Source organism: Choloepus didactylus, chromosome 15 (genome assembly GCF_015220235.1).
Source record: "Choloepus didactylus isolate mChoDid1 chromosome 15, mChoDid1.pri, whole genome shotgun sequence".
Taxonomy (NCBI): Eukaryota; Metazoa; Chordata; class Mammalia; order Pilosa; family Megalonychidae; genus Choloepus; species Choloepus didactylus.
This window is the reverse complement of record NC_051321.1, coordinates 38564777-38589959: the sequence shown is the minus strand read 5'-3', so window position 1 is coordinate 38589959 and position 25183 is coordinate 38564777. Positions and strand designations below refer to the sequence as shown.

Sequence of the window (25183 nt, the reverse complement as noted above, 5' to 3'; positions counted from 1 at the left end):
ATGCTGACATCCTGGTTCATTCTGTCAGGAAATGAATTAGCCACAGAGCCCCAGGTAACATTTAGAGTGGTCATGTGATGCTCTAGGGACCCGGCCTCCATTAGAAGTGATGCACCTGTATGTAAAACCCACTCCTAAGTAGAAGTAATTCTGTAGCTGGACAAGATAAACATCAAATATTTGATTGGCATATTACCCAAGGAGAAAGATTGGAGAAAGTCCTAAAAATCTCTCTATTACCCATCCATCCCCTTCCAAGCAACAAATCTGAATCACAGCTGTTACTGTTTTTGTAAATGAATCAAACTTGCCAGTGGTTCAGAGTTTTCATTTTATGTTGATTTCCTGGAATTGCCAAGTTTAAGCCATCTTGCATTTTAGACGGGGTTTAAAGTAAAGGCTAATACATTGCAACAAAACAAAACAAACAAAAGCTCTAGAGCTTTAACATTAAGTAATGTTCTAACTGAAAGGTCTCAGCTCCGGGTTTTGTAGCACTAGAATGGCTCATGTCTGCGCTGTCCGTGGAGTGTTCTAGGTGCAGAGACCCCAGCACACAATGCTAGGCGTAAAACTCATGTACTGCTGTCCAACTCAAATCCTTACTACTAGTGTAAGCACTGAAGAGGGAGTCCTTTCTTCAATATAAGCCTTAAGCAGCGCCCATGGTGGTGAAAACTGTGTAAGGGTAGATGATTTGGTCCTCTGGAGGAAAGGGTGTTGACTGGACTGCCCTGTCCACACTTCTTAACAATTGCTTAGTCTCAGTCTCTGGGATGGTGGCACCACTGCTTTGGGTAAATGACTCCATTAGGAGTTAGTCACCAGGAGGTGATCCTTGGTGACCTCAGATCTATGGCTCAGGCTCCTTAACGGTCAGGATTCCCAGGCTCTTCCGTGACCATTCCCCTGTGCTCTCCACAGGTTTAATACTGCTGGTCACATCTCTGAGTTTGTTTTCCTTCACAAAGGAGAGGGGTTGTGATGGCCACCACCAGCTTGGAGGGGAACTTGCCTGGAAATATTTCAAGGTCTCCTGGTAAAGCTCCCCATCTAACATCTAAGAAGCTCTCATTTCCTCGGATAAGCCCCCAGAACAGCCAGATGTGAAGAAAACATCTTTCCATTAAAACATAACCAAATATCTTACATTTGCAACAGAGAGAGAAAGAATTTGGATTAGGTTTCAAAGAAATATAAGAGCCCAGCCCATTCAGATGTCAGTTTTATCACACCTGGGGGAAAAGGCTTACAAATCTCCAAGAAGGGGGAAAAGCCTCAAAGGGAGAAGAGGCCTCCGAAGTCTCATCAGTCCTGAGGTGGGAAAAAAAGGACATATGGCCCAATGATAAAGGACAACACACTGCTTTGGAGTCTGCAAATTTATTGAGTGAAAACAAAATCAATGTCAGACATAAAATTCAGTTTGGTTCAAATTTAGCTGATGTCCATATGCAGCAGAGAAGAATTGGGGCAAGGAGATGTGGTGATGCAGGCAGGAGAACACCGAACAAAACAACCTCCCGTTAGTTGTACAAGCAGACACCACACGGCCAACGTGAGTCATTTAGCAGAGGCTGGGGGACTCGCCATTTAGTGAGCAGAGAGGAAACCAAGGTAAGCACAGAGCTTCCAAGAGAAAAGGGAGCCAGTCAGAGGACAAACTGCAGTAGGGACTGGCTGGAGAACAGTGGTCCAGCAGACCTTGCTGGTTCACTTGGGGAACACGGTGACCACATCATAGCCCTCAGGTGGCGTGACCCGTTCCCGGGCGTGCTTTTCGCAGTAGATTTGATCCTCCACGAAGAAATGGCCCTTCTGTTTCAGGTTAGTGCCACAGTCGGTGCACACGTAACACTCTGGGTGGCGGTGCCGGTCCCGCAGCTTCACAAAGACGCCGCTGCAGGAGGGAGGGCAGAAAGGGTCTCTGTTAGTGACAACCACCTGCAGGAGGCACCAGGGCTCTGCAGGAGTCATGCCTGGGCTGGAGCCTGGGGACGGCCAAGAGGCCCATCAGAGGGCAATGCTGTGCTCCCCAACTGGCCTTCAGTCATAACAGGTTTCTCATTCCTGGGGTTCAGTAGACCTCCTACTTCAACAGAGCAGCCTTGCTTTTTCTGTCTCACGTGCTCATAACCTTCTCCACCTGGCTCTGGGGCATGCAACCTACCTGGTCTCTTCTCTCCATTTTTCCAAGCAGGATTTTTCCCCTTAGCACCCAAAAAGTGCAACATCCATCACTTTCCACATTTTCATGATTTACCCAACCCGCCGGGCCTCTACGCTCTGGGGAGCAGATACTCACACAATGCCAGTGCCGCATTTGTCACACATGGGCAACTTCTGAGCATTTCCAATCGATGCAGCCACTTTGGTGACTGGAGCCTTAACACTTCTGAATCCTGAGGGCTTGTTGGGATCCCCTAAAATAAGGCAAACACTCAGGCTGTCAGGAAGGACAGAATCGAGTAAACATCATTTAGCTTTTTCAGAGCCACATAATGATCAAGTGAGGTCAAGGGCTCTGCTGTGTGATCCTTGGAAAATTACTTAACCTCTCTGGTCCTCACTTTACTTTTCTTAAAATAGGAGATCATTTTTCCCTTCACTGTTGTACAAAAGGATGAGAAAATATACACAAAGCCCTCTCACGGTACCTGGCATGTGGTCAGTCCTCAGTAAGTGGTAACTATTAATATTACTATCATCACTATATTCAACTGGCTGTACTTCCATGTCACTGTTTTCTGTTTTCTGTTAACTGTGATGTGGCCTAGCAGTATTGTGTTCACCAGTTAATTTCACATGTCTCTTTGCTTGGACTGCAAATTACTTGAGTTACAAGAACCTTGTTTTATTTGTTTTTTAATTTTGCACAGGGCTTGCAAATAAAGGAGCCTCAACAAATACACCAAAATGAATGATGAAATGCCATTACAAGTACATGACGGTCCATACCTTAGTTCAACATGCTTTGTCCCAAGAAACTAGAGAACACTCTACACCAGTGATCGTTTTGAACAGGCACCTGGCCAGGCCCTAGCCCAGACCTGTTGAACCAGCATCTCCATGTGCAAGGGCCCCAAGAGATTCTGTTCTGCACCTCTGGTTAAAACCCAGTCCCTTAGACTAAAGCAGCCGTTCTCAAACTTTACTATGCATCAAAATCACCTGGAGGGCTCATTAGAACAAAAATTGCCAGGTCTCGCCCCCAGAGTTTCTGATTGAACAGGTCTGGGGTAGGACCCAAGAATTTGCATTTCTCACAAGTTCCCAGGTGCTGCTGCTGCTGCTGGTTCTGGAATTACCTTTTGGGAACCACTGGACCAGAGCAAAGAAATAGCTTTCTGTATGAAGGGAGGGGGTAAGGACGGGGTGAGGAGACGGCCATCCCATAACTGCTGCCATGCTGAGCAATCCTGGGGCTCACAGATGTGGGCCCTGACTCTAATGTCCTTTGAGAAAATGAGTCCCCATAAGTTGATCAGTGATTTCGAATCAAAAATTGAGACACATATTCAGACAAGGGGTATAGTTCCTCTGACTGGGTGCGGCAGATTGTATATTTTATCCACAATTATCCACAGCCTCTCCATCCTTGCCATGCTTCCCTTGGGATCAGTGGTTCTCAACTGGAGGTGATTCTGCCCCATAGAGAACATCTTTTATTGTCACAACTTGGCAGGGGGGAGGGGCAAGTGCTACAAGCAGATTATCTAGTGGGTAGAGGCCAAGGATGCTGCTAAACATCCTAAAATGCACAAGACAGTCCCACAACAAGCTGCCAATACATCAGGAGTGTTGCAGTTGAGAAACCCTGCTCCAGGGGAGTACACATCTCCATCCCACTAACTTTGGGTTGGGCCCCACGACTTGCCAGTGGAATGTGAGCCATGTTCAAGCAAGAGCACTAAATGCACTTCTGTGGTTTGGCCCTGTCTGCATTTAGCTTCTGCCCTCTACCATGAGAACAGCACATACCAGAGAGTGGCAACTCCCTTCACTGGGCTCCCAGAATTAGAAGACACATGGTTCCAAGCCCAGCCCTGTCAAGCCCCACGAAGCCACAGCTGACCAGCAGCTCTCATGTAACATGAGTAAGAAATGCATCCACTATTGCAAGCCACTGCTGACTAATGCAACAGGAGAGCTGATGTAAGTTGCAGTTTAAGGTACTTTGCTGGCTTATGGGGGAAAACAAGAGGGAATATTTGAAAGCAGCCTGGGACTTATAATGACCCTATCATGGGTTGTTTATGGCACAGTCTCTCAGGTTTCCCTGATCAGTGCTGGGAACCCCCTGCATTAGTTCCCGATGTCCATCTAGCAACACATGATTAAAGGGAGCAGAAATTAGGAAGCTCAGGTTTTCTATTGTTCTAAGCTGTGACAAATGATGGTACAACCAGACAAATTCTACAGTGGGGCTTGCGGAGGCCTGCTTCTGCCCCATCAGCAGACCCAGAGAAGAAATTCCCTTGGTGCTTGGGTTATCCTCCAAGTCTGAGGCACCATGTTGCCCTTCCCAAATCTTCCTCCCCTCCTTGGCCACAGCCCCAATTCTGTTCATCATGGATTGTTGTGAGGTTTTCTGGGTTCTTTTTTTCTTTTTTGCATCAATTTTGATTTTTAAAATTCTGCATTAAAATATTATAAATCTTAATTACTGAGTTTTTGGCGCCCCCTTAAATTGTGTACCTGAGGAAAGTGCCCTGCTTCACCCTAATCCTGGCCCTGCCTAAAGGGATCGGGGAAGGGCCTGGGTGGGAGGCTTCTCCAAGCATCCTGCCTCTGCCCAAACAGGCTCTCGCATGTTCTGGCTGATGGCACTGGAGCCACCTCGGCTGCCACCCCCTATGGAAAGGAGAGATGGCAGCAACTCTACACACCTTGGCAGCGAGGGAACCAACTCAAGGAGGTCAGGTCACAGGGCAAAGGTGGCACGCCGGGCCAGACGGGCCTGTTTTTCACATAACTCAGCAGGAAAAAAAAAAAAAAAAAAAAAAAAAAAAATTACCAGGAAAGGGGAGGGGATGCAAGAGGGCGAAAGAAGAGAAGCCGAGGAGGCACATGCAAGCCCCCTTTGGTAGAAGAATGCACATCCCCTTCTGGAATGAAGAGAAGTGATCTTGACAAATGTGGACACAGCTGGGGCAGAGGAGACTGCTGGACAAAGTAGCCCCAATGCAGCGTGTCCAGCCCCAACTCCAACCCTGCAGCACCACCTGCTGGCATGATTTTTCTCTCAGCCAACATAGCAAATTCAAAGAAATTTCTCTTCCTTTCTTCTCAACTAGTTTACAGTAAAAATATTAGCTCCCTTTGTCACTCTGGGAAACTATAAAAGATTCCAAATTTCTCTTTCTCCAATGCATTCTGCATCCCAAAGCTTTAAGAAAAAAAATGAGTTAAATAAAGCACAGCTTTTTTCCTATCCTCTCCACCGCTCAACCACCTTCCATGGTTCCTTTAGGATCAAGTTCACGGTCCTTAGCCCAGCACTTGATGGTCCTCCATGAGCTGACCCCAGGAACCCTAGTCACCATCCAAAAGGAGCCTTGATAATTCCTGGGCAAGCCTTCAGCTTTCTCATCTCTAAGCTCTGGCCACATTTTCTCAGTTCATAACATCTCCATCCAGGAGACTGTTAAAAGTCTTCTCCTCTCTTCAAATTTTGGAATCTGATTCAGAGCAAGATGAAATTGAGGAACACAGGACCCTTTCTTTTAGTCCAGGGGCTGAATTTCATCCAAACTGAGAAGACCCACATCATCAAATCCATGGAGGTTTATTACCACGCTCTACAGCAGCAGCCCTCTCCCAATCTCCTGCAGGGAGCTCACTGACTGAGCACCTGCTCTTACCTAGTACTTTACAGACACAGCTTCCATTAACCCTGTCAAACACTCCTGTGAAATCACTATTACTGGCTTTACTTGATGTGTGCAGAAAGAGGGCTTAGAGAGATGAGCAACTTGCACCAGGTCTCATGGTTCAGATCCTAGATGCAGGGCTGCTTCTGCAGCACAGGGCTACTTTCTGAACCAGAGGCCCTTCTGAATAATAGTAGCTCTGATCAAGTGCTTTTACTACGTTGTATCAGCTTCTGCACTAAGCTCTGCACATTTTATCTCAAATAAAAGCAGGCATTCAGGTTACCTTCCCAGAGAGCCTTCTGCATGTGGTATTTAACTGGATGGAATTTATCCTGCTGCATTCAGCAAAAAATTTAATGCAAGTATACATTAGGAGGTATGGGAGAAATTGCAATATCCATTATCTCCTTTTTTACCAAAGAAAGAATTTTGGGGGAGGCAAGAAAACATCCAGCCTAAGGAGAAAAAATTCTCTAATTCCCAGACTCCCTTGTAACTATATGTGGCCATGTGACTAAATTGTGGTCAATTAAATACAAATGGAAATGGTATGGGACTTCTAGGAAGGAGAAAACTGACTCATCTGAAAGGAGGAGCCCCCAATTTGCCCTTTCCTTCGTCTTCCTTCTTGTTGCTTGGAAGTGGACATGATGGCTGGAACTCCAGCTGCTAGACAGGACTATGAGGTAACCTTGAGAATGGAAGCCATGGGCTTGGTTGATAGAGCACAGGATGGGAGGAGCCCAGATTGTGATGAGCATGGAGTGCCAACTATGTCAGGGCAGCTCAGTGATCTTGGGGCCTTAGTCCTTCTGTGACATAAGGGCATTTGACTCGGTGAGCTCCGAAACATCTTTCCATGTCCTAGTTTGGACTGAAGTGGACTGACGTTTACTCTCTCTAGTGAAGGGCTGCACACCCACTTAGAGTAGAGTAAATTGTGGTTTCTCAAACATTTTGACAAAGCTGCCTTCCCCTCAAGGTTGACCCCCAGTCCTATGTCAGTGGGGCCTAATACTGGAACTTAAGAGAGACTAGTGCTCAGTTACTTCCCAACAAGCAAAAGGGAATGGAGTGGATGCTCCTAGAACAATAGCTCCTTTTAGCATAAAAGAACACTTTCTTCCTAATTTCCTGTGGGTGTAAACTACCACTCTCTCTAAAGAACCCATGCAAATGAGGGGGAAGCAAAGGTATCAGGTGTGTGCATTAGAGGAATTTCCAGCTCAAAAAGGACTCCCCAGGAAGCTGAATCTGCAGCTGGGGGCTTTGAGGAGGGAAGTTACTCCTCCACAGGTGCCTTAGCTCCAACCCTCACTGGCTTCCCTGAGCAAACAATCGACCCCTTTGAAGCCCAGCTAAGGCGGGTCTCTCCCTATGTGATCCTCCAGATGTCCCTCCCAGGAGCAGTGACTCTCTTCACAGGGGAGGAGGTGGAGAGAGCCATAGAAGGAAGAACTCTGGGGGTCAGGAGACAAAGGCAGAGTGTGGAGGGCGGGCATCGGTGTGGGACCAGGCCGGGGCACAGAGCCCAAGTCTCCAGGGAAGTCACTGGCAGCTCAGATGACTCACAAGATGCACCCGTTCACAATAACCTGCTCCACAGGTTGCCTTTGCGAGAATGAGAAAAAGGCATCCCTTCCCCAATAGTCCCATCTCTCACTGATTCTTCATAAAATGCTGTTGGCGTTAAGACACTTTTATTGCTGGCTGCTTGAAAATTAGGATAAAAAATATAAAGTGCGTGACATCTCCAACGCAAAGGGTGTTTCCTGAGACCTGCAGAACCACGCAGGGTGGCCGACCTGAAGCTCTCTTGCTACAGTTTCAAACACAATAATAATTAGCAAGGACCCATTCTGTGCCGGTCACAGCGACAGCTGTTTTGCATGATTATGGTATTTGATCCTCACAACAATTTTTAAGGAAAGGATTTATATCCCCAATCAGCAGATGAGAGAACAGGCCTGGAGTGGTTCAGAGACTTGCCTAAGGTCACACAGCAAGGACGTGGCCAAACTAGGGGCTCAGGCCCTCAAGATGGAGCCACCCATGCTGGAGCAAGAACACACATGACCCCAAGTGAAAGTCCAGTGCCTGGTGTCATCGTTCCAGTTCATTTTCATTGTGCTTATCATTGCCCCTGGCCTTCCCCCACTGGTGCTCACCAACCACCGCAGGAATGCGGTCTGCTGGCTCAAGCCAGACAAATGGCCAAGGGACAGACCAACCAAATCCCACACCAGTCAAGTTCATTGCCAACCTGTGCACCCTAATGCACCTGTGACAGGAAACAGCCAGGTATTGAGCTTCTTAAACAAAGCCCAGACAGCGAGGTGTGATCAGGGCCTCTCAATCTCCATCTCTCCTTCTTTTTAAAGAGTTTTTAGCATTTTAAAGTCCCATGCATTCCAAAGCACAAAGTGAGCTTTCCTCCCACTCTGGGCTGTGCTCACCTGTGTTTTAACAATAACTGACCCTCACCCCAGGCCTGGAGCAAGGGCTTCTGACCACACACAGTGCTGAGTACCTTTCTCCTCCGACTCCAGAATTTCCTGCAAAACCAGGAATGAAGTGGACTGCTTTGGGGGCTCATTTAACTCCTGTTTCTCCTGAAGCATCTTGTAAACTTCAGATTCTTTGTCTATGACGAGACCGCTTGGAGACTGAGAGTGGTCTAAGCTGTAAAGAATGTTTGGAAACTCATTAGGGTATGTCGGAAGTTAGAAAAAATTCCCCAGGCACCCTCTCCAAAGCACAGACACCCTTGGATCAAAGGATTGACAGAAATTATCCCAGTGAGTCTTAACTCAGACACAGACCTGCCAAGATTGTGAGTGGTATTTGCAGGCTGGCTGCTTCTTCAGTGCAGTAAGAGGCTATTTTTCCAAATAGTTTCAGTAATGCAATTTTTTTTTGGCCTAATCCCATGGAGTGGGAATACTTTGCTTCTTTTTAAAGTATATAAACATTATGTCAAGAGAAAATTTAGAAGAGAGAAAATATCAACCACAAATTGACCACTAAAACTCAGCAGGTCCCCTCAGTACTGGCCACATGCATTCCATGTACAAAGTAGAAATCAGTGTTCTTTATTCCTGATTATATCAAAGAACTTCCCAAGTCCCTATAAACTACTCTCAATGCTCTTTGCAAGGAGCTTTGGTCTCCTCACCTATAATGCAGAGGTGACAGCACCTGCTCATTCCAAAGTAAGGGTGCGAACCTCAGCTCAGTCTGGGGTCTAGGCAAGCCGGGTCATGCCTCCTGCACCTTCCCCCCGTCATTTTGGGTTCCCAAGAGCAGGACGACATAGGCAATGTCCTAGGAGCTTCCTCCCTCGGGGCTCCATTTTCCAGGAGGAGGAGGCCTCTGTGACCAAGTCTCAAGGAAGCAAGAGTGTGGAAGGGAGGTAGAATCCAGTCAGCTCACCTGTGAAATCTATCCTGAATCTGACCCCTTCTTACTACCCCACCTCCACCTGTTTGTCCAAGCTATGCCTTTGCTCACCAGCAAGAATGAATGCCTAGCCACAGAACTTATCCCGCTGCTCCCATTCCACCCCACAGGGCAGGCTGACCAGGGGCCAGAGTCATATTTCAAATACACAAAACGGATTGTGTCGTGCTGTGGCTCAATGTATTCCCAGCTGACTCAGAACCAAATCTCTACAGCTCTAATAACAAAATAGAAGTTTAATCAAATTCAACTCCTTTGTAGTAAATACATTACTACAAAAAGTAGGAAGATCCTAAAGGTTCCACCCCTGTTGCCACCCCAAATGCAGCCCAGTCATCCCTTGCTCACTTGGCTCTCCTCATCCAGCCTTGCATCTGATTCTGGAACACACAGAGCACACTCCAGACTCAGAGCCTTCACCCCTACTGCTCCCGCTGCCTGGAAGGCCACCTCCCCACATATCCCCACTGCTCCCCTGCTTCACTCAGGCCTCTGCTCAAATGTCACTTCTCAGAGGGGGCTCCCCCGACCCCGACTTTAAATAGCCCACCCCATCCCCATCACTCTCCAGCCCCTTACTCTACTGCATCTTTGTCCATTTTATTTAGCATTTATTACTTTGTACTATACTTGTATTTCTTTATTGTCTATCTCCTCCTAGAAAGTCAGCCCCATGAGGGCAGGGACTTTGTTCACCATTTTACTACCAGCTCTGGATGGGTGCCTGGCACATGGTCAGAACTCAGCAGATATTGGGTAAGAGAATGAAAATTGTGAGCCTATCAGTCCCTCCTCCCTCCTTGCTGTGCCCTCTCCCTGCTCCTGCAGGTTCACACAGGGGATCCTCGGGGGCAGCAGGGCCTCAGGGGCCATGCACAGGAGCTGGGCAGCCCAGCCTCCTGGGCCCTGGATCCCTAACTTCCTCTCAGCCTTGGCTGGGGGACTTTGTATTCAGTGGAGCCAAAGAGCACACAGCAGATGAACTGGTGGTGGTATAATGTATAGGTGCAGATGGGTAGGCTTGTACAGTTAATCAAGCTGCCATTTATGAACAATAAAGGTACATGCTTTCCAGTCCACCAGGCTGCCTCCCAGGTTTAAGGATGCAGTCAGTGGCTGAAATGGTTTTTCTCAGCATATCTAATCAGGCTCTCTTTAGGGCTGAAACCATTTTACAAATGCAAATTAATTATATGAATTATGCTTACATACTCATTTCCACCATTCTGTAATTATTTCACATTCCATTTTAAAAAGAAAACCACATATGTTCTCCATATCACCCTCCCCATGTCAGCTCTCTGCTTCTGACTCCCTCTCTCTCCCTCTCTACTTCTCTCTCTCTCTCTCTCCCTCTTTTCTCTCTCTCAGCCTCCTGGGGCATTGTAAGTAATCCACTCAGGTCCCCCAGCTGGAATGAAACTCCAGGAGCTGCCTTTTCTTTCCAATCATGTTCTCATGAGAGGACACAGCCCCAAACAGTGACATGTGCTTTGCTGCTGCCAGGGAAGGTCAAAGGTTCAGAAGAAAGACCCACTGGCTCCACCGCTGGTCACTCCTGCTGGCCACAGCATCCCTCCCCTGTCCACACCTGCTCTATCACTGCCTCTCTCCTACCTGCCTGGCTGGGAGGGCAGGGACCTGGTGGGCGCCTCCCCAGGGCAGGCAATGGGGCCCCCCGAGGAGATGTTTTAAGCAGGAGCACGGCCCACCTTTCCAGCCTGTTCTTCAAGTTAAATGCTTACTTAACTCTGTCTTTGGGTCTTGCTTTTTGAACTTACCCTATAATAAGTGTATTACATTATTTTTGATGAATATTTTTCCTATTAGACTTAGAACTATTTTAGAATCAAGATCAGAACCATGGAATGTTCTTGGGAGGAATCTTTCGTCTTTTTCTGGAGTATGTTATGTCTGGAAGCCACCAAGGGAATCCTTAAAATGACAAAGTACAAACCACAAGGTCATCACCTATTCTTCCAGCAAACAACCTTTTAAAGCGTTGCCATGATTTTAAGAAACAAAACATTTTACTAATTCTGATATAATGATATCTTTCTACCAGTTGACAATTTATAAAGAACTTTCCATACTCATCCCCTTATTTAAAGCACTGGTATGCCTAAATCAAAAATAACATCCTAAATCCCAACGTCTATGTCTTAGATGCTAGACCATAAGATACTGACACATAATACCACAATATCTTGAAAAAATAATTCTAGGAAAGAACAGGCATAAGAAATGGAAAAAAAAAAAAAAACAAACCACAATCCTTGTTTTTATATACAGGAATAGCAATGAAAGCAAGAATTCTATAGTAATACAACTTCAGAAACTATAATAAACATGACTGAGAGTCACCAGGAGAAAAAGTTTTAAGGCTGAGAAGCTAGAAGTAATCACATTCTTCTGAACTCACCCTTTACAGTTTAAATAGCAAGGGTTTAATCAAATTCAACTCCTTTACATTACACCCTTTGTGTTTGGCACCCTGGGAGCTGAATGTCCACCAGTTACCAAAATGTTTCACATTTTTCCCACTATTTTAGGTCCTGACTTCCCAGGCTCAGAGTAGGAAACAAGGGCCTGTCTCCCAGGGCTTTCACAGCCAGTCCACACCCAGCCTGTCTTTAAGGATCCCAAGTCATCTTGAAGAGAGAAGATGTAGCTCCCGCAAAACTCATCTCCCAGAGGAAGAGGTCAGAGGCTGAGCCTGCAGACTTGATGTCACCTACAGGCCTGTCCAGCCAAAAGAGCACTGGGGTCCAGGGGGACAGACAGCAGCTCACTCCAGGGTGCTGGGGCCTGAAGCAGTTCAGCTACCCTGAGATGAAAGAAGTCTACTCCATCAGAATAATGAAGTAACCACAGTTGGGACATAAGGAGCAATTTAATTTTTTTTTTTTAACCTGTACCAGCAATTTAATTATCTGTATAAATCCCCACTAAAATGGGGAAGCCATGAGATAAACTTTCCACTGTCAATACAATTTTAATGGGTCATTTTCTCATAAAGTAGGTGAACTCTGGTTCTTCACTAAAAACTGCCCGTATGGGAGACAGTTTGGGTCAGACTGGGGGTTACTTGAGTTCTAAGAAGCATCCAGGACAGAAGATAGTCTCTTCCTAAAAATCTTATCCCCAACTAGGAAGATGAAGTAGATGTTTTTCTCCCTAGTCTTCCCACTAAGTACAACCAAAACCCCTGGACATTATATAACAAACATAAGAAGACTCTGACAGTTGGGATGAAGAAGGCAGACCAGCTAGGAACCTTGGAACCAGAGAAACACATGGTAGTGAGGTCTCTGGGTTTTCTTTTCACTTCATACATCTCACATTTGGAGCTAAAGAAGGCAGTGACCTGGATATGGCAACAGGTACAGACCAAAAAAAAAAAAAAAAAAAACAAACACACACACGCACACATACAAACAACAGTCTCAAGAAAAGCCTGCTCTTTCTAGCCGAAGGACCAGGAAAGGGAAGGCCTAGTAGAACAGAAACCTTCAGACAGACCACTCCACTCCAGTGAAAAACCACATAAGAAAAAAAAAAACTATGGCCATACCCCCACCATGCCAGAAAATATCAGTGGGGAGCTAGACTTCGACCCTTGCCAGGCTGTAATCAGGTGCCCCAACCACCCTCTTGAGGTGGTGTCAGAGAAGGTCAGGTAGGGAGCCCAGATTTCATCCCCTCCTGGCTAAATGGAGACAACCTCACCCCTCCATCCTCCCTGGATATCAGTGGAGACCACATGGAGAGCCTAGAGTTTCGCCCCCACCCAGCAGTAATGAGGCGCTCCTCCCTCTCCCCACTGCAATGGTGCCAGAGGAGGCCTGGCGGAGAGTCCAGACTTTCACCACCACTCAGGAGTAAGGAGGCCCCACTCGCCTCCACGGTCCCAGCAGAGGTCCTGCCGGTGCTGGTTCTCCCACGTGCATCCAGCCAGTAACTTCAGGTGTCATAGGAAAACTGGACTTCTACTTTCACTTGAGAGTGCTAAGGCAGCACCCCTTCCTGGCTGTAGTGGTTTCACAGGAAGCCAGTGGAAACAGAACATTTTACTAAGACCCAGAGTTTCCTAATAATAAAAATGTCCCGATTTCAACTGAAAATCACTCAACTACCAAACATCAGGAAAATCTCAAACTGAATAAAGACAATCAATTCATGCCAACACAAGATGACAGAGATGTTACAATTATTTGACACAAGTGTAAAGCAGCCATCATGAATATCCTTCAATAAATAATAACATGCCTGTAACAAATTAATAAATAAAGCCTCAGCATAAAAAATAGAAAGTCACAACAAAGAAACAAGATATAAAGAAGAACCAAATGGAAATTCTAGAACTGAAAAATACAATGACTCAAATTTTTTAAAAAACTCAGTAGATAGGCTTAGCAAGAGCATAAATGAGACAAAGGAAAAAATCAGTGAACTGAAATTTCCCAATCTGAATAACAGAGAGAAATAAACTGATGGAAAAAAAGAAGAAGAAAAGAGCCTCAGAGACCTGTGGCACCATAATAAAAGAGCTAACATTCATGTCATTGGAGTTCCAGAAGGAGAGGAGATGGAGCATGCAGCTGAAAAGGTACTTTCAAGAGTAATGGCTAAAAACTTCTGTTATTTGGCAAAAGACAAAAACCTACAGATTCAAGATGCTAAGCAAACCCAAACAAGATAAACCCAAAGAAATCCACTCCAAGACACACCATAATCAAACTTAAGAAGAATAAATACAAAGAAAACATCTTGAGAACAGGGAGAGAGAAATGAACGCCTTACCTATAGGGAAAAAGAGCAATTTGAATGACTGCAATTTCTCTTCAGAAATCACAGAGGCCAGAGGAAGTGGCATAACATTTTTCAAGTGTTGAAAGAAAAAAGTTATCAACTCACAATCCTATGTCCAGTGAAATACCCTTCAGGAATGAAAGAGCAATAAAGTTATTCTCAGATAAAGGAAAACAAGAGAAGCTGTCATCAGCGGGTGAAACCCTAAAAGAATGGCTAAGAGAACCTAAGATGGTGGCTAGGTGATACAGGGCAAAATAACACCTCCGTGAAAAATACTAGACAAAAACCAGCAGGTGACCCAGAATACCGGTTTCAGTGATGCACCAGCTGGACAAGGTCTGCTAGAACCACAGGGGCCATACACTTGGTGAAAACGGGAGTCTGCATTCTGAAATGAGTGAGTAAGCCAGCTGAAAGACCCGCAGCCATGCTGCAGTGTGGGGAAGCCGGGGGTTGGCATTTGGAGACGGACTGGTTCTTTTAAAAAAAAAAAAAAAAAGGGAAAAACCCAGGAGTGGCTGCATTTGCCACGGTGAAAACTGCTCAGTGGAAGCACAGCAGAAGCAGTCTGAGCTGGCCTCTCGGTGTCTGGCGTGGAGGATAGCCCGCTGCAGATTCCCTCAAGGCCAGGGGAGCGGAGGGGAGAGCCGGAAGGTGAAAGAAATCCCGCTGCTTGCAGCCATTCCCCGGCGGGCTGGAGACACTTCTGCCCGGGGCTGTGCCCACAGCCCAGAGCAGCGCCAGTTTTCCCTGAGCTGGGAAGGAAGAACTGTGCGAGGAGAGGGGAGGTGTGGAGATGCCCCATTCAGCCATCTTTGCATCAGGCTGAGAGCGCCCCTGCACGGTGCGGCAGCCCAGGGCCTCCCTTGAGGGAAGGCGCACAATTGTGACGTAGCACAGCCTTCCCTCAGCAGAGGACCTGGAAGATCACAGCTGAGAAGAGGGGCCCACTCGGAAAACCAGGGACACTATGTCAATGCCAGTGGTTTGTGGGTCAGCGTCAGAGAGGATCGGGGGAAGAACTGAAATGAAGGCTTAGACTCTTGCAACAGCCTTGAATCTCTGGGAACACCTGGGAGGTTTGAATATTAAAGCTGCCCTGCCTCCCTAACCACCCAGACACATGCCCCACATTCAGGGCGGACAGCTCCAACAACACACCCAAATTGAGTTCACCAACTGAACCCCACAAGAATCATTTCCCCACACATCACAAGAACAAAGTTGAGAACTGACTTGAGGGGTATAGGTGACTCGCAGACACCATCTGCTGGTTAGTTAGAGAAAGTGTACGCCACCAAGTTGTAGTTCTGAAAATTAGATTGGTATTTTCTTTTTTACAACTTGAAAGAACCTTATCAAGCAAAGCAAATGCCAAGAGGCCAAAAACAACAGAAAATCTTAATGCATATGATAAAACCAGATGATATGGAGAACACAATCCCAAAGACCCAAATCAAAATATCAGAAGAGACACAGTACTTGGCACAATTAATCAAAGAACTACAATCCAGGGATGAAAACATGGCAAAGGATATAAAGCATATGAAGAAGACCACAGAACAGGATATAAGGGACATAAAGAACACCCTAGAAGAGCATAAAGAAGACATTACAAGAGTAAATAAAAAAATAGAAGATCTTACAGAAATAAAAAAAACTGTTGACCAAATTTAAAAGACTCTGGATACTCATAATACAAGATTAGAGGAAGTTGAACAATGACTCAGTGTCCTAGAAGTCCACAGAACAGAAAATGAAAGAACGAAAGAAAGAATGGAGAAAAAAATTGAAAAAATTGAAATGGATCTCAGGGATACAATGGATAAAATAAAACATCCAAACTTAAGACTCATTGGTATCCCAGAAGGGGAAGAGAAGGGTAAAGGTCTAGAAAGAGTATTCAAAGAAATTGTTGGGGAAAACTTCCCAAACCTTCTACACAATATAAATACACAAAGCATAAATGCCCAGCAAACTCCAAATAGAATAAATCCAAATAAACCCGCTCCAAGACATATTCTGATCAGACTCTCAAATACTGAAGAGAAGGAGCAAGTTCTAAAAGCAGCAAGAGAAAAGCAATTCACCACATACAAAGGAAACAACATAAGACTAAGTTGTGACTACTCAGTGGCCACCATGGAGGCGAGAAGGCAGTGGCATGACATATTTAAAATTCTGAGAGAGAAAAATTTCCAACCACGAATACTTTATCCAGCAAAACTCTCCTTCAAATTTGAGGGAGAACTTAAATTTTTCACAGACAAACAAATGCTGAGAGATTTTGCTAATAAAAGACCTGCCCTACTTCAGATACTAGAGAGAGCCCTACCAACAGAGAAACAAAGAAAGGAGAAAGAGATATAGAGAATTTTAACAGACATATATAGAACCTTACATCCCAAATCACCAAGACACTCATTTTTCTCTAGTGATCATGGATCTTTCTCCAGAATGGACTAACATGCTGGGACATAAAAAAAACCTCAAAAACGAAAAAAAAAAAAAAAAAAAAAAAAATTGGATATACTCAAAGCACATTCTCTGACCACAATGAAATACAAAGAGAAGTCAATAATTTGTGAACTGTAACTCCACTATTTACTTCCTACATGACATAAAATACACAAACTCTAATGACAAACAAGTGGTTTTGAACTCAAGGTAAAATATGTAAGTTTTGACAAGAACTATATAAAAGCGGGGGAGTGGGAGAGGCGGGACAAGATGGCGGCATAGAGAGGAGTGGAAGCTAAGTAGTCCCCCTGGAACAACTACAAAAAACCAGAAACAACTAGTAAATAATCCAGAATAACTGCAGGGGGACAAACGAGACCATCCACTCATCATACACCAACCTGAATTGGGAGGAATGCCCGAGAACACAGCATAAAATCTGTAAGTAAAACCTGCGGATCCAAGACGTGAGACCCCCTCCCCCATAGCCCAAGCTGCAAAGCCTCGTGGTGCCAGAGAGAAGCTCTCTCCCAGCAAGCGAATATAGCTCAGCTGAGCTCCAACTGGGGTTTAAAGTAGCGAGAGTGAACTGCTCACTACAGGGACGCATCCCCAAAAAACAGAGGCTTTGGGTGACCACTGACCTTGGAGAGCTGGAGGGTTGCCTTGGACTGGGTCTGAAGGGGACTATCTGTTTCTTTTTTGGCTCAGTGGAGAAAGCCCCAGTCATATTCAGTTTCCAGGGCTGTGACTTGGGGAAGGGTGGAGACAGCACAAGCAGAGAGTGAGACAATTGAAATGCTAATGACCTCCACCTGGGGGCTCTGTCTTCTCTAGGAGGAAAGGGGTGGGGCCCTTTCCATTCAGAACCAGACCCCAGAGCCTGGGGGAACACAGCCATACCTCCTCACACCAGTCAAGAATTATAGGCTAACAGGCATCACCTGCTGGGCAGAAAAGCACAGTGACCTGAGGCATCAAAGGCTGGAGCAATTTTCTAAGACACACCCGCGGGGAAACCAGATACTGAATATTTCTTCCCTCTGGGACCTGAGCCTGCTCTGGTCTGGGAAAACCTGATTTGGATAACCAAGGAAACCATGCCTAGACAACAGAAAATTGCAACCTACACTAAGAAAAACAAAATTATGGCCCAGTCAAAGGAACAAATGTACACTTCAACTGAGATACAGGAATTTAAACTAATGCTAAATCAAATCCAAAAGTTTAGAGAAGATATTGCAAAAGAGATAGAGGCTGTAAAGGAAGCACTGGGCATGTATATGGCAGAAATCAAAAGTTCAAAAAAAACAATCAGTAGAATATATGGACATGAAAGGCACAACACAAGAGATGAAAGACACAATGGAAACATACAACAGCAGATCTCAAGAGGCAGAAGAAAACACTCAGGAACTGGAGAACAAAACATCTGAAAGCCTACACGCAAAGGAGCAGATGGAGAAAAGAATGAAAAAATATGAGCAACGTCTCCGGGAACTCAAGGATGAAACAAAGTACAATAATGTACGTATCATTGGTGTCCCAGAAAGAGAAGAGAAGGGGAAGGGGGCAGAAGCAATAATAGAGGAAATAATTAATGAAAATTTCCCATCTCTCATGAAAGACATAAAATTACAGATCCAAGAAGCGCAGCGTACTCCAAACAGAAGAAATCTGAATAGGCCTACGCCAAGACACTTAATAATCAGATTATCAAATGTCAAAGACAAAGAGAGAATCCTGAAAGCAGCAAGAGAAAAGCGATCCATTACATACAAAGGAAGCTTAATAAGACTATGTGCGGATCTCTCAGCAGAAACCATGGAGGCAAGAAGGAAGTGGTGTGATATATTTAAGGTACTGAAAGAGAAAAACCACCAACCAAGAATCCTATATCCAGCAAAGCTGTCCTTCAAATATGAGGGAGAGCTCAAAATATTTTCTGACAAACAGACAATGAGAGACTTTGTAAACAAGACACCTGCCCTACAGGAAATACTAAAGGGAGCACCACAGGGTGATAGAAGACAGGAGTGTGTGGTTTGGAACACAATTTTGGGAGATGGTAGCACAACAATGTAAGTACACTGAACAAAGATAACTATGAATATGGATGAGAGCGGAAGGTGGGGAGCATGTGAGACACCACAAGAAAGGAGGAAAAGACCGGGACTATGTAACTTGGTGAAATCTAGAGTATTCAACAATTGTGATTAAATGTACAAATATGTTCTTTTACGAGGAAGAACAAGCAAATGTCAACCTTGCAAGGTGTTGAAAATGGGGAGGCATTGGGGGAGGGATGCAGTCAGCATAAACTAGAGATTCTAACTAATAGAATCATTGTATCATGCTTCCTTTAATGTAACAAAGGTGATACACCAAGGTAAATGCAGATAAGAGGGGGGGATAGGGGAGGCATGTTAGACACCTGACATTGGTGGTATTGTCTGATTCTTTATTCTACTTTGATTTAAGGTTATTTTTCCTTTTGCTACTTCCTAGCTGTCATTTTTTTTTCCTCTTTCTTTTGCTTCTCTACCTTCTTTGACTCTCCCTCCTGCCTTGTGGAAGAAATGTAGATGCCCTTATATAGATAGTGGTGAAGATGGTGAACATATAAATGTATGACCATGCAGAGAACCATCGATTATTTACTTGGGATGGAATGTATGGTGAGTGAACAAAACCATATTAAAAAAAAATGGGTTGATGACAAAACCTCGAGGGCAATATACTGAGTGAAATAAGCCAGACACATAAGGACAATTATGGCAGGGTCTCACTGATAAGAATTAATTATAATATGTAAACTCATAAACATGAAATATAAGGTGCCAAGATATAGGATGAGGTTTAAGAATGGGGAGTGGTTGCTTAGTATGAGCAGAATGTTCAACTAGGATGAACTTAAATGTTTGGAAATGAACAAGGGTGTTGGCAGCAAGATGTGAGAATAACTAACAGTGCTGAATGGTGTGTGAATGAGGTGGAAAGGGGAAGCTCAGAGTCATATATGTTACCAGAAGGAAAGTTGGAGGTCAAAAGATGGGAATGTATAAAACTGAATCCTATGGTGGGCAACGTCCATGATCAACTGTACAAATACTAGAAATCGCTTCCATGAACCAGAACAAATGTATGACAATACAATTAGAAGTTAATAATAGAGGGGCACATAGGGAAGAACTATATACCCATTACAAACTATATACTACAGTTAGTAGTATTTCAACATTTTTTCATAAACAGTAACAAATGTACTATATCAATACTACGAGTCAACAATTGAGGGGGGTTGGTTAGGGATAGGGGAGGATTAGAGTTTCCTTTTCTTTTTTTCTTTTTTCATCTTTCACTTTATTTCTTGTCTGGCGTAATGAAAAGTTTCTAAAAATTGAACAAAAATTAAGTGTGATGGATGCACAGCTGTATGAGGGTACCCAGGGGCAAGTGATTGTACACTTTGGATCTTTGGATAATTGTATGGTATTTGAACAATCTCAATAAAAATGAAAAAAAAAAAATGAAAAAAAAAAAAGTGGGGGAATGGAAGAGTACAGGAGCATAGTTTACGTGTCCTATTGAAGCTAAGTTGGTATCAAAGAAAAACAAGATTGTTATGGATTTAAGAGTTCAATTTTAAGCCCCACAGTAAACACAAAGAAATTATCAGAGAATATGACCATAGAGATGGAAAGTAGAGTATGGGTTAAGAGAAATGGGGGAAGGGGCAATGGGGAGTTAAGAAATGAGTGTAGGGTTGCTGTTTGAGGTGAAGAGAAATTTCTAGTAATGGATGGTGGGAAAGAGATAGCATTACAACATTCTAAATGTGATTAATCCCACTAATGGAAGGCTAGAGAGGGGGTAGAATGGGAAGATTTAGGCTGTATATATGTTTCCACAATTGAGGAAAAAAAAAAAAAAAAAGACAGTCTAAATAGATGACAACTGAATGCCAAGGATGACCCTGGATGGGATCTGAGGATGGAGGACAGGAGGCTCAAAGGGACACAGTTGAGACATGGGGGAAAAAAAAAAAGGAAATATAGAATGTATGCTTTGTATCAATGTTGAATCTCTAGTACTTCTTAGCTGCGTTTAATGAGATTGCATAAAAGAATGTTCTTGTTCATGGGAAATGTATATGTGAATTATAGTGTTTGTTCAAGGATGGGTGCAGCTAGCTCTCATACGTTCAGAAGACAGAGCAATAGATGATGGATGATAGATAGGGAGGAAGGAAGGCAGGGAGGGAAAGAAATATTGGTGTGACAGCATGTTAAAGTTGGTGGATTGGGATATCAGGGGAGGGGGTTCAGGGTATGCTGGAGTTCTGTGTATGGGGTTTGTATTGTTTTTGCAACTGTTCCTATAACTTTGAATTTATTTCAAAATAAAATAAAATTAAAAAAAAAAAAGAATGGCTAAAGGAAGATCTCTAAACAGAAAGGAAATGATAAAAGAAGGGGCCTTTAAGCATCAGAAAGGAAGAAATATCACATAAACAAAATTATGGGTAAAAACAATAGCCTTTCCCTTCTCCGCTTGATTTTTCTAAATTATGTTTGATGAGTGAAGCAAAAATTATAACACCATCTGATATAGTTTTAAATGTATATAAAGGATATATTTAATACATTATGTTATAAAAGTAGGGGAGAGTAGAGAGGTAAAGTTTCTACACTCACTGGAACAGGTAAAATGATGACACCAGGAGACTGCAACAAGTTATGTATACACAATGAAGAACACTACTGAAAAAGTTACAGAAGAGACTAAAAACCATTATAGATAAATCAAAATGAAACCTAAAAAAAAATAATTGTTCAAATAACCCACTGGAAGGAAAGAAAAAGAAAACAGAAACAAAAACAGTACAAACAGAAAATTAAAAATAAATTGGCAGACTTAAGCCCTAAGATATCAATAATACATTAAATGTTAAAGATCTATAAAACAATTAAAAGACAGACAGGCAGAGAGAATTGAGAAGACATGATGCAAATATATGCTGTCTATTAAAAAAATTCATCTTAAACTCATACAGGCAGGTTAAAAGTAAAGGGGTGGGAAATATATATCAGGCAAATATCAATCAAAGGAAAGGAGTGGCTATATTAATATCAAATAAACTAAACTTCAGAACAAAGAAATTTAACAGAGGGACATTATATAATGATAAAAGGTTCAATCAGCCAAGAAGATACAGCAATTCTAAATGTGTGCACCAAACAACAGAGCTGCAGAACATGTGAAGCAAAAACTGACAGAACTAAAAGGGGAAAGAAACAAATTCACAATTACAGCTGGAGACTTCACCACCTCTCTCCGACTAACTGATAGAACAACTAGACAAAAAATCAGCCAGAATAGAGAAGAACTCAACAAACAACAGTATCTAATCAAGATTTATAGGACACTTCACCCAACAACAGCAAAATACACATTCTTTTCAAGTGCCCATGAAGTACATGCCAAGACAGACCATATCCTGGGTCATAAAACTAACCTCAACAAATGTTAAAGAACCTAAATCACAGAGCATGTTCTCTGATCACAACAGAATCAAACTAGAAATCAATAACAGAAAACAAAACAAAAACAAACAAAAAAAACTCTAAACACTGAAAATGAAACAACACACTTGCAGTGATGGAAGTGTTCTGTATCTTGACTTATATCAATGCCAATATCCTGGTTATCATATTGTCCTACAGATTTTCAAGATATTACCACTGAAGGTAACTGGGTAAAGGGTCCAAATGAACTGATCCAGCTCCAAATGAGTCAGGGTCAATATAATCCCTCTGATATAATTTGAACAGAGAACAAAGCATCCTTTTATTTCTATTGCATCTGCTTAGAAATATATCTCATTAGTGTTGGGGGAGAAAGCCTGAGAACAATTTGGCAGAGCTAGTCTCTTGAGGCCGCTGTGTTGGTTATGGGAACTCAACCAATTATTCCAGGAAGAGACGACTCCTCCGTCAGGAAGCTGATTAACTGCACTGGCTTGCTGGCTGGCTCAACCACAATACCTGGAAAGTAAAGTTTTCTTAGCAAAACCTACTCCATAATATTTGTCACTCTGTTTTCCACCCTTCTGGAGCCTTCATTACTCAGAAGTGATGGAAATGGGGTTCCTTTTAGGCAATGAAATCAGTTATAACAAGCATTTACTGTCTACTGAGGCCAGACACCTTGCTTGAAGTTTTACAGACACCTCATTATATCCTTTCAACAACCTGGTGGAGAGAGAATATCCCCTCCAATTTAGAGATGAGGAGGAGACTGAGTTTCAGAGAAGTTGCATGGTTTGCCCCAAGCTCACACAGCTAGTAAGAGGCAAAACTGGAATTCAAATTCTGGCCCCTCTATCTACAAGCCTGGGCCTTTAGGAAAGCGTCAGGCAGCATCACATGGATAATGAAATCCAGGCCTTGAATTACCAGAAAATGGCCAGAGCCCCCAAACTCAGTACAAAAAGGCCAGGGTCAGGTTCTAGCTTTCTGCTGCATTGAGCAACGTTTCCTTCACCCACCTGGTCAACAGTAGGCACTCAATAAATGGCCAAGCTGACCTGAGCAAGAGGAAAAAGGCTGCTGAGGCTTCTCACACCGCCAAGTGCATGCTGGGAGCAAGGTCAGAGGCACCCTCTCGCAAGACTTCCCAGGTTAATTTGAAAATGTTCTGTGTTCTTGGATGAACTGAGGCATGGCTCTGGGAAGTCCTACAAGACATAGAGCCACACACACACCCAAATGCATGGCACAAAGAAACCCAGAGTCAGCCCCAGGGAATCAGTAATGACCTCATATGCAAAGTTATGTAGTGAGCCAATTCTGGAACCTCAGCGAATTTCACATAAACAGTGGGAGTGAGTGAGCGTTTTGGACTTGTGCTAACTGAGCAGGCAAGGTTACCCAGTGGCTGCTGGGCTCACAGGAGAATCTTTCTTAGCCATTCTTTGCAGAGAATGCAAGTGGCCTCTCTAGGAACAGACCAGTAAGCAGAGACCCACACACAGGCAGGTTCAGCAGGTTCAGCAGGTTTGCTGTGAACTGCTTGCTAGTTTTCCCACTGTTCCTGGATTCCTTCTCAAAGAGTTTGAGATGGAACAGAGGCCTGGCCCCCTCTGCTGGGAAAATCTGGAAGGAGACTTTTGATAAAGCCTCAGATGCAGCTACAGCCAAAAAGTCTGCAACAGGAGGGGACAAGGGCTGGAGGAAAAGCTGACACAGCCTTCAGGCAGTTGCAGATTTAATTGTTTCATGTGGGGGGAGGAAGCAGGCAGGGAGCATGAGAGAAGAAAGAAGGCATTAATGAAGGAAAAATAGCCAAGGCCATACTAAAAATACTTCCCAGGCATATACTTTTCCCAATGCGTAGCAGCTTTTCCAATTAAGGATGTGTCATTTCCTGGGTTATTAAATCCAGATCACAGAACATTCCACTCTGGGACAGTGAAGGAGGGTCACATTCTCAGCCTCCCCCAAAGCAGCACAGAACAGGCGTCACCGCCCTCGGTGTTTCCACCATCAGCTCCTTGCTGAGCTGCTTGGGAGGATGCTTCCCTTCAGGGTGTGCCTCTGGAAAGCTGGGGGTGCCCAGCATGATCTTCTTCTCTCAGATATCCCGCATGCCCCACAGCCGCCCTGAAGGGCATCATCATCTCAAGCCAGTAAGGTCTCACAAGAACCAGAACTGGGGGGAAGAAGCATTTATGGTCACTTTGCCTTGGTTTCCGTGATAAGTGCCAGTGACTTTTGTATCTTGTACAGCCAAAGCAACAGCAAAAAGGGAGTTTGTTTCTTTTGCTACTCGACTTTAAGAAACTTAAAAGGCAATCACAGTGTCTTCTCAGCAACAGGCACTGAGACCTGCATGCAGTAGGTGCCCAACAAAGTTTTTTTGGGGGGGTGAAAAGGAGATACATGCACACTGTACCAGTGAGCCCTCGAGAGGGGTTCCCACAACAGTCCATTCCAAACATTTAACTAGTTTGGAGCCTCTGGTACCTTACTCTAAGTGAAACAATTGGTTTGCAATTTAATTATGCTAAAAGTTGGGGAGATTCTCTCTAAAGGTGAATTGAAGAGAAACAGAATTAAGTGAGCTTCAGAGTTAATACAAGAACTGAGGACCCCGAGTGGGAAAGTGCCCCAAAGAACAGACAAGTTTGGCCCACCTGGCTTTTTCAAGCAAATCTGAATTTAAAAATTAGATTTCTGGTAAAAAGAGGCTTGCTGAATTCTGTTTCAATAAAATAAATCAGTAGAAATGGGAAACAGGGCCTGCATATGACAGCTGGCTGACCAAGGAGCAGCCCCTCCATCTGGCGGGCATGCACTGTCTGCTGCCACAGGCCCCTGGCTCCTCCCTCTTGCTTGTGCTCAGAGCTCCGCCCTCCTTTTCTTCTGCCACTTTTGAGCATTTGAGGTTGCAGCTTATGACCTAATCCAACCCCTTTTCACCCACAGAGAACTGGTTGCATCTCCTACTCTCTATCCTCAAACCTAGTGTTTCTGGATTCATTCTCAAAGAGTTTGGGATGAAGCAGAGGC

General features: G+C 44.1%; 1 protein-coding gene across 1 annotated transcript in view; it reads right to left on the bottom strand.

Moving 5' to 3' along the window:
- Nucleotides 1-1367: 1367 nt before the first annotated feature.
- Nucleotides 1368-25183, bottom strand: part of PDLIM1 (PDZ and LIM domain 1) — a 45433-nt gene continuing 21617 nt past the window's right edge. The window contains exons 5-7 of the mRNA XM_037804289.1: nt 8407-8558; nt 2306-2423; nt 1368-1900 (exon numbers count right to left, since the gene is read on the bottom strand). Of these exons, the coding sequence (XP_037660217.1) occupies nt 1714-1900; nt 2306-2423; nt 8407-8558 (457 nt within the window). The 3' untranslated portion in view covers nt 1368-1713. The remainder of the gene's footprint in view (nt 1901-2305; nt 2424-8406; nt 8559-25183) is intronic.